At 39.0% G+C, this 14,540-nt stretch overlaps 2 protein-coding genes and 1 pseudogene across 2 annotated transcripts; all 3 read right to left on the bottom strand.

Annotated features, from left to right (window-relative positions):
* Nucleotides 1–342: 342 nt before the first annotated feature.
* LOC143631845 (putative CRM domain-containing protein At3g25440, chloroplastic) lies at nt 343–6,143 on the bottom strand. Its single transcript, XM_077100469.1, has 4 exons — nt 6,034–6,143; nt 5,058–5,367; nt 4,282–4,689; nt 343–543 (listed from the first exon to the last, which is right to left on the bottom strand). Exons 1-4 carry the CDS (start codon nt 6,141–6,143, stop codon nt 343–345), a joined length of 1,029 nt encoding a protein of 342 aa, XP_076956584.1.
* Nucleotides 6,144–7,309: 1,166 nt separating this feature from the next.
* Nucleotides 7,310–8,093, bottom strand: LOC143631790 (calmodulin-like protein 3 pseudogene; annotated as a pseudogene).
* A 3,532-nt stretch (nt 8,094–11,625) lies between these two features.
* LOC143631789 (uncharacterized) lies at nt 11,626–14,321 on the bottom strand. Its single transcript, XM_077100430.1, has 5 exons — nt 13,983–14,321; nt 12,923–13,083; nt 12,789–12,819; nt 12,614–12,710; nt 11,626–11,713 (listed from the first exon to the last, which is right to left on the bottom strand). Exons 1-5 carry the CDS (start codon nt 14,292–14,294, stop codon nt 11,649–11,651), a joined length of 666 nt encoding a protein of 221 aa, XP_076956545.1. The 5' UTR covers nt 14,295–14,321; the 3' UTR covers nt 11,626–11,648.
* Nucleotides 14,322–14,540: the final 219 nt, after the last annotated feature.

Genomic DNA, 14,540 nt, shown 5'->3' with positions numbered 1-14,540 from the left:
ATAAGGACGAGGTTGATTATGTGCATGTGTGATATGCGTCTATCCTGCGGATGCGCGAGGTCTTCTCTTTATTCTCACGCGCAGATGTTTCATGCGCAGATGTGATATGCGCAAGCATATGTAATATGCGCCACGCGCAGATGTGATATGCGTGAGCATATATGATGCGTGAGCATGTGATATGCGCCACGCGCAGATGTGATATGCGTGAGCATATATGGTGCGTGAGCATGTGATACGCGTGAGCATATGTGATGCGTGAGCATATGTGATATGCGTGAGCATATGTGATATGCGCCATGAGAATAGGTTTTGGCTTTGTGCCTTCATGATATCTTGATTTCAACCCTCTTGTCTATATCTTGTGGGTTGACCCGCCCCGCTCGATGTTAAGGCGGGTACATACCTCTTCAACTGTGTTTCCAAATATACCCCTGGCTCGTTTTCAGCTTTTTCACGAAGTAGCTCAAGATCTTGTTCAAGTCTAGGAATGTATCTTCTAACAGCACGAAGCGCGTCTTTATATTTTGATTTGTCTAATGCCTACAAGATACAAAAGTAATGTTACTTATTTAAACACACTATCCCATTTTAAAGACATTATTACAAGTCGAGACAGCTTGTTTAAGTTCGAGCTCGAGCCCAAGCTAGCTCAACTAGTTTACAACACTACCCCTCTAGCATAAATGTGATCAGAACAAACACGTTTTTTTTCGTTTTTTTTTAATCTAAACTGAATTTTCTCATTATATAGAAACATAGATATTACATCAACATAGCAGGTAGGCGGGCAACAAGCTGCGCCGCCACCCCTTTCTGAATTGCAAACCCTAACCTGCTAAAGACATACCCCTGCCCCTTTGGAGTCGACACATTGCTATGCACAACCCGTTGGTCCCTGGTTAGGAAACGGATAGCTTCCGGTGCCAAGGTGCCAAAGGTATCTAAAGCCAGAGGGACAAAAACATGTTGGTTCTCTTCGCAGACTTTAGCATGTTTCTCCACCTTCTTCGTTTCAGCCCTTTTCATTGCTTGCCTAGCTACAAACCCATTATCCCTCAAACCAGCTAAAGGAGATACCCCTGTAAGGTCAACACAAGTGTGTTCCCCCCCGACCTAACCAAAGACGAGCAAATCTGCCGGTCGTAGAGTGGATCTCCCTTCCGTGGGGATTGTAAGGAAGTTTACGGGGGCTTCCTTTTTAGCTGATATCCCAGCTCGCCTTAAGATGTCCCAAAGAACGTCCCGCACCCAATCATGTCGGTATTTGAACCCAGACATCTCCTTGCAATGAACCGCATGCTCTCCGAATTTATCCAGGCAAGCCTTACGGCAGATCAGACATGTTTCGTCTTCTAGGTAAATTGGGACCATCAAACGGTACTTAAGAATGGCCCTATACTCGACCGCAGACATGCTTTGGCCCAAGCCATCAATTGGGATAACGGTCAGAAAATCTTGGGCATGAGGACCTTGTAAGCATTTAATAACCGCCTTCTGTCGAGGGGACAATCCAAAAACTTCTCCCAGGCTCTGAGCGATTTTGCCAAAAAGGGCATTCGCCAAAGTTTTTTGAGGCTTTGATGGGGCGGTGTCCTTATTAGAGAAACCGCCAATGTCAAAAGTCTGGAAGAGCGCCATTTAGGCGTTCCAAGGCCTGCACGTAGTCTGAGTCCAGGTCGACAACTCCGCTATTCCTTAAGATGTGATTCTGTAGCTTCCAAGACTGAGCCCTCGACGCTACAAAAGCGTAAACCCCAACATCATGAGCCGAAAGAAGGCCTAAACCCCCCAAGCGCATCGGTAAAGATGCAAGTCGCCACTGAAGATCACCAAAGAACGGGCCTCCACATACAACTATATCTTCGATGGCTTCTCGAAGCCCCTTATCAAAACAGGATACCGCATCATACATCATATGGGGGTGGCATGTTGGTAACCCAAAAAGCAACTTAGCAACCCCATGCAAGACCTAAGCAGGAGGAGTTCGATCTGGGGATCCCTAAGGCAAGGTAGGAGTTTCATAAGATCAACCGCACGAGATGCTCTCCGCCTCGCCAACTCCTTAATAAAGTAGGGATCTCGACTAACAGCCCCTCCAAGGAGCTTTACCCCTCTATCTGGTCTACCAATCCCACTTGGGAAAAGCCCATCTTTAACTTTCACTCCATTACACACTGGCCAAAAAACCTCGGTTTCTTAATATTAAGTTGAAGCCCCAATGATGAACCTTCCGAGCTGATAATGTCTAGGGCTTTAGTGACTTCGTTGGCACCACCAATAATAGTCCCATCATCTAAGTACCAGGCATGAAATGGGAGGTTACAATCATTTTGTACCCAGAGAACAAGAGGGTGTAATGCTAAGGCAAAGAGGAGGGGCCCAAGGGGGTCTCCCCGTTGAACCCTAGTAGTAGCCCCTATACAGTCATCACCAGCGTACAACCTAGCCGGCTGGGCATAAAGGAACTGGACCCATAGATAGATAGACGGGCAATGATGATGAACCTCCCGGAAAAGGGCTGTGCGGTCGACCATATTGAAGGCGTTGGAGAAGTCCACAGTAAGCATAGCTAAAGAACCGTCCGCGTGAAAGGAGTTAAGAAACCGGTTCGCGCTGTGAAGCACCGCCTCTGCCCCGTTAGGGGTCCCTACCCCAAACTGAAAGTCCCCTAAATACTGAGTCATTTCCTTCCCAACCATCTTCATAGCCACTTTAGAAACCAACCTACGCCAGATAGCCCCCACAGCAATGGGCCGAATTCCATTATCCGGCTTTAATAAAGGGGTAAGGGGGGCCGAAGCAATAAACTCAGCGAGCACCTTGGGCACAGACCCCCTAGCCATAAATTGACGACTTCAGGCATGGCTGAGAGCAGACCCATGGAAGTCACTGATCCCTCACCACTAAGAGCGTCCAACAAGTGTTGCGCCCGCATCCCGTCTCTCCCGCATGAGGTCCCTTTAGGAAATGATCGTATACATCTAAGCACACAGTCCCCATCCACAGAGAGAGTAGGCAGGGCGACAGAGCTAGAAGGCAAGGACGGAGGCGGCACCACAGGGTGTTTATCAATGAGGGCTTTCATGGTTGAATCTCCGAGAGGGGCAACCCCACTTGAGCATAATACCTTGACTGCAGCTGTGAAATGACCATCCCTGACTTTCCTAAGACATTGTTTAATATTGAGGCTGTTTTCAGAACCCTCCTACCCTCCCATCTCTCTTTTAGAAAAAGTGCTTCCCCCCACGTTATCAAAGAGAGAAAGAACCAAGTCAGCAAAACCAGATCCATCTTTCCACACCGCAAGTGCTTGCTGAATGCTACTACATTGCAAGGACTTTCGATTCCCTGACCTGCGTTCCTGCCTAGTGGAAGGTTTCACCACCCTTAAAGTACAACGTGACAACAATAGTAATTTGACCCAATTCTCAATCGAGCCTAGTGAATCCACTACCTTGCGTAAAGCGCATGCCAAAGTCTGAGCAAACGCCAAACGACAACTTGGGGGATGCTCTTAACCGTTTGAATGGGAAGGGAGAAAACCCGTTCCAAAAGGGATACAGCCCCAACCACTCATACAGATGGACCTGGGTCCCTATTCACAGACACACGATTAGGTTTCTGGATCCCAACGATGAATTCTCCAGCATCTCCAGAATCCACAGAAAAAGAATAGACACCATCAGCATGCTTGCACCCCCTGATAAGGGCATGCAACGTCATGCACCTCCCACATAACCATTTATCCCCCACCCGAAGGGCTTCCCCAACATCTATAAAAAGGTCCAAATCCTTGGAGATAGCATCTTTTAAAAGGTTCTTCCGAGTATCCGTTTTGAAATGGGTACTTTGCATGTGCTCAAGTAGGCGGAAAAACCCCGAGGACCCAGGTCTACCATCCTTAAACTCGTGGAAATGCTTAAAGGGGCATGGCCTTAAACCGTTAGTGGAGCTAGGACACAGGTCTACCATCCTTACACTCGAATTCTTAGCTAAGCTTTAGTGGAGCTAGGACCAAGCCCTCCTGTATTTACGTTAGTGGAGCATGGCCTTAAACCTTGATATATTCCACGAGTCAAGCGCTTCATTTGTTAAACCCATTTTTAGCTAAGCTTTTTGATGATGACGTGTTATCATTAATATACAATCCAAATTGACCCATTTCCACATAAATGGCTTGAACACTTTTTCCAACCCATTTGACCTGTTTATGTTTCGGCTAAATTTCTACATGTGGCACATTACAATAAAATACATAAACAAAGGTAAAAATCATACCTTTTTCCTAGGTAGGGTCACTCTAGGCGACATAATTTCAGTAGGCGGTTGCGAATAATTCTTCCCTCTATACATAATAATAGTGTCATCGTTATCAATATCGAGCACAATTCCACCACTTAATCTTGCAAGCTCTACCGCCATATCTTTAACTTCATCGGGAGTAAACGTTTTTATTCTCACTTGTAGCGTCTCGTGTTTTTTCCAATGTAAATGCATGTTCAGAATCACACCTTGATATATTCCACGTCTTCCAATAGGCACATAATTCTTGCTTTTCTTCCCCATTTTCAAAAAATAAAAATGTTCTTCCGGTGTCAGTATTTCTGGATCATGTGTCGTTTCCGATGACTCTTTTGGTTCAATCTTGTTTAGGGCTTCCAGTAGTTGCTTCTCTTTTCTTTGAGCCTGTGAATAAGTTTCAAATGCTATTTCAGTATTAATAAACTGATCTGACGAGCCAAGCCACTGACGAGCTACTCGAGATCGGCTTGAAAAAAGCTTGATTTGAGCCGACCATAAACGAGCTCGTGCCTAAAAATAAGCTTTTTTAATAAAGAGCCCAAGTTCGAGCTTCACTAACAGAGGCACATAGCTTAAGCCGGCTCGCAAGCGTAAACGAGCCTAGTATTTATATAATTTTTATTTAACATATATATGTTTATTTAAAAAATAACTTTTTAATAGAAAACGAGTCAAGCTCGAACTTGAGCTCTTGGTAAGTTAAGCGAGCTGAACGCGACTTGAGCTCAGGCTCGTTTATTATCAAAACTTACCTTTCTTAATTTGAATAGAATTTTTTCTTCTGCGGTCATCCGTTCATAGTCTTTCTTCTTTTTGTATCTAAATGACTTTAACCACCTTACAACCGCTCTTTTCCCCTTTAGTTTTTTCCTCTTCGGTTTAGCTTCACTTGGACTGTTAGCCACCGTCTCGGTCCCACAGCTCGTTGCTGGCTCTACAGCTTTGGGAACCGTGTCCATAGGAGCCGAATGATACCACGTGGTACCAGTACCACACTGGAGGTATCTTTTCGTAACATATGATGTTTCATGATCCCAAACCTTGTGTATAACATCAGAAAAACTACTACAATATGAGATTAGCAAATAAATCCTATAATACAGGTGGAAAAAAGTTGTCAAACAAAAAAACTTGTAATTTATTATCCTGCAAAAATATTATGTTTTTTTATGAATAACTAGAGTGTCATATGTTAGGCCCGTCGATTTTACGCGTACTCGATTAACCTGACCCATCCCGATTTCAGTATTTCACATATACTCACTTAACCCAACCCGAACAAACCATTTGCCCAAATGCCCGAAAACTGATTGTTATTAGGTTCGGATATCGGTTAGACCATTATTTCTTTCCGTTAAACATTACAAAACCCGAATAACCTGAACTGATTAACCCCATTGGCATTGCAAAACAGATTGGTTATCGATTGTAACATTATGCGCAAAAAAACCCGAATAACTCAACCCAAACTACCAGAATGCGATGCTGATCAGTACGATATCATACACGAAGGGCCCAACTTGATCAACACCCATATCAAATTGTATCTCAATAATAATTTGTTGAATTTATCATCAAATTTTGTAGATTTAACCATTTGACCGGTTAGAATGAAACATAAACCGAATCAATAAGCTCAAAATTTAACAAAATTTAAAAAAAAATAAACATAAAAAAACAATTATTTGCTGAAATAAATTTGAGTTGAAATCAACTTATTAGATGTACCTGGGATTATGGAGAAATTGGGAATATATTAAGGGGTTAAAGATAATAAGATTCTTCTTCAGGTGTTTCGATTTGCAGAACGCCATTGAAGTCACAGCTCTCATCACCATTTCTTGATTAATTTCCTGTAAGATCATCTAGGGTTTATTATTAGACTCTTTATTTCTTTTTTAAATATTAAAAAAGAAACCCGAACCAGATGAAAATACCATATGTGTATGGATTGTTGACACAACAAGGTCGGGTGATTGGGTATTGGACGGGTAGGCAGGTATGTGTTAACTTTTTAAACTTTTGGTGGGTATGAGATTTGATGATATACATGTTTACTTAGACTCAATTACCCAAAAAAAATACTAGTTTACTCAATTATATGCCTGAAATGATTTTACTTTTAGTTTTATTTCAATTTTCAAGTATATAATGTATGCTCAATCATGTTCCTAGTTTCTTACCAACCGAGTTTGTTTTACGTGTATACCGCATATAACATACCTTATTTATTTTAAGTGTATACAATAATATTTGATAGTATACCCGATATTTGACGAGTAATTATCCGATTATCAGACCTATTGTCAACCCTGTTACAGATCTTAATTGTGTCGGATTTGTGAGTTGAATTTTTTCCTAAGCCGATTTATATGCATATTTGTGTCATGTAGAGTTGAACCCGTTTAAATTTCGTGTCGTATTTTTATCATGTTTTGAGCAACCAATTTATGTTTGTTTGTGTAGGTTTTCAACGAAAGATATGAAGTTTTGTAGGTACGTATAGATAAATTAGTTTTTCACTATTCAAAATACGTTTCAATTTACTTTATTTAGAATGTCTGGGATGAACATGGCTTCACCTCGATTTCATTTAGCAAAAATCGGTATTTACCCTAATAAATTGGGCACTATACCATAAATCGGCTTCACATCCGAGTACGTGAAAACCGAAGTGAAGGCGGAGAGACATAAAGTGTTGAAAAATCAAATCTTTTTATTTTTTATATTTTTAGATTTTTATATATTTCCTCTGTAAATCTTTACACCCCTGATAAATCTCTAATAACTTCATACTATTAGCATGACACTTTCTTATTGGTCGACCATTCTCCATAAATCTCCGGCATCCCCTAAAATCATCAATTCTTTCTATAAACACCAATTATCCAAATTTGATATTGTTGAATGTTGGATTAGCATAAAAACTAAACTAAACATCTACCTTGTGTACCTTATTGAAAAGTATATGTTATAATGCATACATATATAATTGTTATCTATACAATGTCCAAATAAGAGGATAATCAAATCAGATTATGAAACTAAAATCAAGTTTCCAAGCCAGCAAAACCACCTGCCTTCATCATTTGCTTAAACTCTTTGTAGTTAACCATTCCATCACCATCTTCATCCACCTTCTTGATCATGAGCCTACACTCCTCAACCGATCGACCCTGCCTCAACCCAAGGGACCCCAAAACGGACCTAAGCTCTTCCACGGTGATAAACCCGTCCCTATTTTGGTCAAACACGTTAAACGCCTCCCTCATATCCTCTTCTTCGTTTCTCTCACCCAATATCGTTTGATAAAGCTCGCCAAACTCCTCCATGTCAACAAACCCGTCCTTGTTGACATCAATTTTCTCGATCATTTGTGCAAGATCATCGTCTGGAATGTATATCCCAAGATTCTCTAGAGAGTTTGCTAATTCTTGTTTTGTGATCTTGCCATCACCGTTGCGATCAAACATCTGAAAAACACGACGTAGCTCTGCTGGATCCATAATGCATGCAATAAGTAAAATGTTTAATGGTTGTTTGGTAATATGGTTGTTTATAGATGAAGATATAGTTATGAAATGATTGCCAAAGGTTTAATGAAGAATAAAATAGAAGAAAATATACAAAAATAGTAACAAGGGTCTTTGGAGGGTTTATTGAGGAGCAACTGGAGTAATTGAAGGGGTTTGTGGCTGTGAAAAAAAAAGGGAGAAAATATATGAGGGATTATATTGGCCTTAAATTTTATAAATTTTTATTTTGTTTGGGTGGCTAAGAATATTGTTCACAATTTGGTAGTATGACAATCGTCAATTTCAGGTTAACTCCGTTAACTCAACTCCGTCAATTCAAATTTAAGATCACTAAATCTATAACGCACACTTCATTACATTTAAACTAGGGTTTAAATGACGCTTAACACTTACTACATGTGTAGTCTTTCGGGATTTGCACCGAAACGCAAACGAGTTGACGCAAACGATTGATGAATCAACGAAAAACGTCAAAACAGTAATTATGTGATAATTATGTGTTAGACTTATGTGTTATGTGATAGCATGGTTATAGACGTTAACTCAAGATGTAAACAAGTTAGTTAGGCTAGAAAAGTAACACTTGATAGTGGAGGGACTTGAGTGTAACTTATTATTATTATAAATATATACTAATAACCTTAACCCTAACCCATTCTCTTTCTCCCTAACCCGATCAGAAACCCCCTACCCCCTCCCTCACAGCTGCCGTCCATTATACACACACATACAACATCAAATCAAGTGGTTGATTGAAGAACTAGGTGCTAGGAAGGTATATTTGATTATTCTATACATTCTTGTTGATTGATTTTGACTGTTTGTTGGGTTAATAACAAACCCTAGCAGCCGATTTTGTGAGTGTGTATAGCTAATATGATTGTGGTTGATTGAATGATGATTTGATAACTAGATTGAATCTTGTTGCATGTTGATTGTTGTGTCTTTGATTTGAGTTCAAACACAAACCCTAATCAAGTATGAAATATGTAATTGATGTGCATGGATGGTGTTTATGGATTCTAGAGGGTCATATGAATGCATGATAGTTCATAGGTTGTTAATATATTGAGTTTGGATGCAAACAGTTTCTGGACAGAATGCGTATTTGATGTTTAAGTGACTGTAACGAAGTGTAAACATGAAAATTGGTTGAGATTGTTGGTACTTTTATGATTTTACAAAAACGTTGTGCAAAGCTGAGCTGTTAGACCTGCTGTTAGGTTATGTTTTAAATGTTATATCTCATGAACTACGAGACCAATTGGGTTGGTTCCACTTCTGGAAGTTGACTCATTGAGTTAGGAACCAAACCCAAGTGGTCTTGCATTTATTGGATTTTTCGTTTAACGGGAATTGCAAATAACATTCTGTTGCGCATGAATTTGACTGTTATGAGTTTGCTGTAATGATTTAATGATTGTGAGAAAACTATGAGGAATAAAAATGTAATAAAATATGTTCTGGAAACCTAAGACATATGTGTTTCTGTGATGATTTTTGGTAAATTAATTGAGATGCTATGATCGGTGAAATAGTACAATCTTTCTAGTAGGATTTCTGTCTCGGTGAAACTAGCTGCTGAGTTGTGTAAAAATGCATGAAACATGATACTTATTATATAATTGTTATGTTTTGACTAAAATACCCTTGCGGGGAATAATTGCTAATTGATTGCCATGATTTGACCAAATTGCCCTCATGGGGAATAATGGCTAATTAATTGTTATTTGTTGACCAAAATGCCCTTACGGGGAATAATTGCTAGTAATGTACGTTATGAATACATGGCACGTATATGATTGCTTACACATGTAATGTATCACAAAAACACTTGTTTAAGTCACCCACGATTCACAAACGAAACACGAAACATGTTATGTGCATAGGTATTATGTGCCGGGTCTAGAGACTCGATAATATTCCAACACTTAGAAAAATCTCTTTGTTGTTTTAGAACGTTAGAGAGAGTTTTTCGGTAACGCGCATCTTGGTGATTTATTTTGGGAAATTCTTCGCAAACAATGAGTTTCACTTTCCCCTCTTTAAACTGTTTTCAAACGCTTTTCACTTGGGGGAGATAACATACTCCACAACGCATTTAAGATTTTGTTATAAATTATATATCACTTGTAAAGGCTAAGTGGCAAACGAAATATTTGAAGTCCTACACATCGAACCGGTTAATATTTAGAATAGCGAGTCACTGTTGAGTAGTACTACTGGGTTTGACAAACCCCACCCAACGCTAAACTCGACTGGAGGTCGAGCGGGTGTAATTTTGGCTAACACGTACCATGGTCTGGAGGACCTGGTGACAAGGCACTTATTAAACGAGTCAGCTTCGGTGTCGAACACTTAGTAATACTTGTTGTATAGACTAGCTACCTATCGATATATAATTTGACATAACACTATCTGGTAACGCAAAACGCTGTAACGCAAAACGCTGTAACGCTGAACGCAAACGCTAAACGATTTATCTTTATATAACTTGTGAACTCACCAACCTTGTGTTGACACTTTTAGTATGTTATTCTCAGGTAGCCGAGGCGGGCGCGCGGTTTAGGAACATGCATTGATTGAAAACGCTTTTGTCCTGCAAACTTATTTTTAACGGTTATCTTTGGTTTTAAGTCGTCCTGCGTGACGCAACTTTTGATTAAAGGTTTTTACGCTTCCGCATTTAATTACTCGTAAACGTTTTCATGGTTTTGAAACTTTATTTTATGGTTTGATTATAACTGATGATTCCGATCCTGCCAGTTCACACCCTCTGACGGTAAAACTCCGTTAGTGGATTTTGAGGGTGTGACAGGTAGTTTTATATTCCACAAAGAAATATTATTGATTTCTCTTTACAAAAAGAAACACCGGGAAAATAATTTCTTCACAAATAATTTGATTGAAGTCTTTTCCTTGATAGAACACATCTAACGGTTGTAACTTTATAAACCATACAAATAAATTAACAAATAGTTGAAGAACCCAACCCAAAAAAACCCGAAGAACACCCCTAACCCCTAGAGGAAAGCAACTTACCTCCACACCATGTCGCTTGGGGACAAATCATATATATCAAAACCAACTAATTGGAAGGAATCAAATACAACGATAAATCAAATTTACGTCACTGATTCATTTTACCCGCAAAGGCGTTTGAAGTGCCATATGCGATTGTATAACATAAAGTTAACACAATCATTTTCATATTTCTTGCACTACTTGGTGTTTCTATTAACAACCATTAAAAAACACCACTGCTTACAGAGTTAAACACTAACAGCACTACCATTATAATTCCAAGTCCAACCACAAACCAAAATTTGACTAAAAGCCACAACTTTTCCAGATCACAGTGTTGTTGATACACATCTAAGGCTTCCAAGGATCTGTAGAGAAGAAAAAATATAAGAAATGACGGCACCCGAAGATCACACAAGAACAAAAATATAAAAAAAAAACCCTAAAGTTTACACTTTTTTATCATTGTTTCATACATTTTATATTTCAAATTTCATACGTTTTACATACAAATGCGTATATATGTGTACATAAAGCTATCAAATTAATTTCTTCAAATCATTTTATAATCGTTTACTTACACATGTGTAGGTATGTTTAGACAATACAACCTACACATGTATATATTCTATATATTTGTTTTAACTTCAAAAAAGATGAATAAACATTGCAGTATTGCACTTCAACCAATTTTTAAGTTTCAAAAGTTTTTAAGATTGAAAAGATGAACGGATTATTTTGTTTTGGGTGTGCACGCACACACATATTTATAGTTGATTACCTTTAATCACTGTCACTGGATACAAGGTGCTGTGAATCAGGTGCTGTGAACCGCATAGGTGCAAAGGCTGTGCAAGCAGAAACATAACAGTTGTTGAAGTGAAGATTTCAGATGAAACTTCTTTTGGGAAAAAATAAAAAAAAAATACTTAAAAGCAAATAGAAGGATTTGCGTTTTGAAACTGATTATCTGATAACACATATATGCTCATAAATTCATAATAATCGAAATATTTAGCTAATGTTGAACAATCAGTTCCATACCAGCTCCAACAAATAACTCATTATCCAAATACATGAAAATTATCTATAAATCCAAAAACTATTACACTGAACTTGTGATTAGCTTGAAAATGTGATTAGCGTACTTGAGTATTTGTAGGGGTGCAAATAACCCAAGCCGCTCGCAAACTGCTCGAGATCGGATCAATATTAAACTCGAAACGAGCCGAGCCTTATTGTGCCCGAGCCGAGCCTGAACCTCAAAAAAACTTGTTTAGTGATTGAGCCCGGGCTGAAACCTTGTTTGGGAAAATCATTTAGGCTTGTCAAGCCTTATGTATTTTTAAAATTTAACTCTTTTGGACTTCTATGCAGTAAATTCACACTGCACACCCGAACTCAACCCGAGCTTTGGCTTGTTTAAAGCGCTCACACAAGCTCAAGCCAAGCTTAGGCTCGTTTAATTTTTTTCTCAAAACATATAAAAAATAAATACAAAATGATTAACAGGTAATAAACGAGTTGACCCCAAGCCGAGCTCGAGCCTAAAAAAATGACTCACGAGCCGAGCTCGAGCTTTAGAAAAAGAGCTCGAAATAAGCAGAGCTCGAGCTCTCATAAGTCAAAAGCGAGTCTATCTCAGGCTCAGTTCGTTTACACCCATAAGTATTTGATATAAACTTAAAATTATAAAGAATACATAAGATCTGTAGATTATAAGCAGAAAGTAACAAGTAACAACTGACCTCTATCTCTCATTCTTCTCTCGCGATCAAACTCGAACTTATCTCTGATCATTGAATCGCCCTGCTGCCTATTCCTCCCAAAACCATGATTCTGGTTCTGCTTTCGAAATTCAACCAAGTTTTAGTAAATTTACACACAGCTTACAGGATTATCAAAAATATGAGCATCAAGGACCTTTGTTTCATCAGCATAAGGTTGCCTTCTTCTGCAAAACAGAATCAATCAATGAATTCAAATGGGCAAATGCTCAATCTAACGATGATCAAATAAATAACAAGCACATATTCCTGAATCAGTATGAATCCAACCTGTAAGGCGAAAAGTCTTGATCGTCATCTTCAGCAGAATCATAAGTTGCACGTTCTTGACCGTGCTTTTTGGAGTAACCTTCATCCCAGTATAATTTCTCCCAATTCTCTCTAAGTTCCTGATAAAGCTCCATGTACCTTTTGCACCAGGGTTCTTGTTCCTTCAATCAAACATCAAAAATTTAATACAATCATTCTCAATTGTCCTAATTACCTAGGGGTGTAAACGAAATGAGCCAAGCCGCTCGTCAGCTACTCGAGATCAGCTCGTTAAAAACTTGAATCGAGCCGAGATAAGACAAGCTCAGTCAAATTTTGGTCAAAATTGGTCAAAATATTTAGAGTATACAAAAAAACCAAACTTAATAATCTAATCCGATTAATAAAGTTGAAAAGTATTATTACAATTCTAAAAAAATACAAAAAGAATTCCAATCCGATTAATCCCCTGTTATTCGACAGTCAGTACGTCGGTACACCATTGCTAATATTTGATACAAAATATATGATAAATAAAATTAAATAATACATATTATATTTTATAATATGTAAAATTATAAAAATGCATAAATACCTATATAAATAAAATAATTAAACAATTAATTAATACATAACAAACAAGCCATCCCCGAGATTTAGAAATACAGCTTTAAATAAACCGAGATCAAGCTTAAGCTCTATTTAATTTAAAACGAGTCAAGCCCAAGCTTTAGAAATTCAGTCTAAACGAGCCAAACTCAAGCTCGAGCTCGAGCTCTCTTAAATTTAACTCATGCTTTAAAGATATCGCTCTAAACAAGTTGACCTCAAGCTCGAGTCCTCTTAAATTAAAACAAACCGAGACCAATCTTTAATAATATAGCTCTAAACAAGGTGAACTCAAGCTCGAGCTCTCTTAAATTAAAACAAACGAGCCGAGCTGAGCCCAAGCTTTAGAAATATAGCTTTAGAATTGTCCCAAGTTCGAAACCCTAGGCCACAGATCATTACACAAAAGCAAGGTAACTGTATTCACAATTGATTAAAATAATTAAAGAAGATGGAATAAACAAAAACTAACGGAATCCTTGAGAACAAGACGAGTGCGGCGCATGAACTGTTCACGGAGCTGTTTACGGCGTCTGTTTGGAATATTATCGCGAGGTATAACGAACCTCTCTCTCGGCGGCACGTTTTCGCCTATTTCGTGCATTTCGCCGTCAACGGCCCACCATTCGGACTTTTCGTCGGGTTTCCGCAACGCCGCCGGTGTGGATTTGGAGCGTCTACGCATTGAAGATGAGGCGGCGGCGGAGAGATGTCGTGTTGGTGGTAGTTGGACGGTGAGAGGGTGGTGGAGAGAACGCTGCAACCGGCGTGCGAGTGAAAGCATTTAACTGGAGGCTTGGTTGTTGTGTGACGGAAGAGTTAGCCGGTGAAAATATATGATATATGGCTACCAGAGAATAACACCGAAACCCGAACTAGTTCCATACCGAAACCGGCTTTCTCATTACCCGAAAAATACATGGAAGATACCGCAAAGAAAAAAGTGCAAACCCCATTAAAACCTCCAATCTATACTTGAAAAATACCAACACACAAAAAAACGAATATATGGTATTCAAATACCCAGTTT

Source organism: Bidens hawaiensis, unplaced genomic scaffold (assembly GCF_021521415.1).
Source record: "Bidens hawaiensis isolate Kalapana, Puna unplaced genomic scaffold, B.hawaiensis_p1.1 tig00006258_1, whole genome shotgun sequence".
NCBI lineage: Eukaryota > Viridiplantae > Streptophyta > Magnoliopsida > Asterales > Asteraceae > Bidens > Bidens hawaiensis.
The sequence above is the reverse complement of the archived record's forward strand: the minus strand, read 5'-3'. Positions and strand labels throughout refer to the sequence as shown.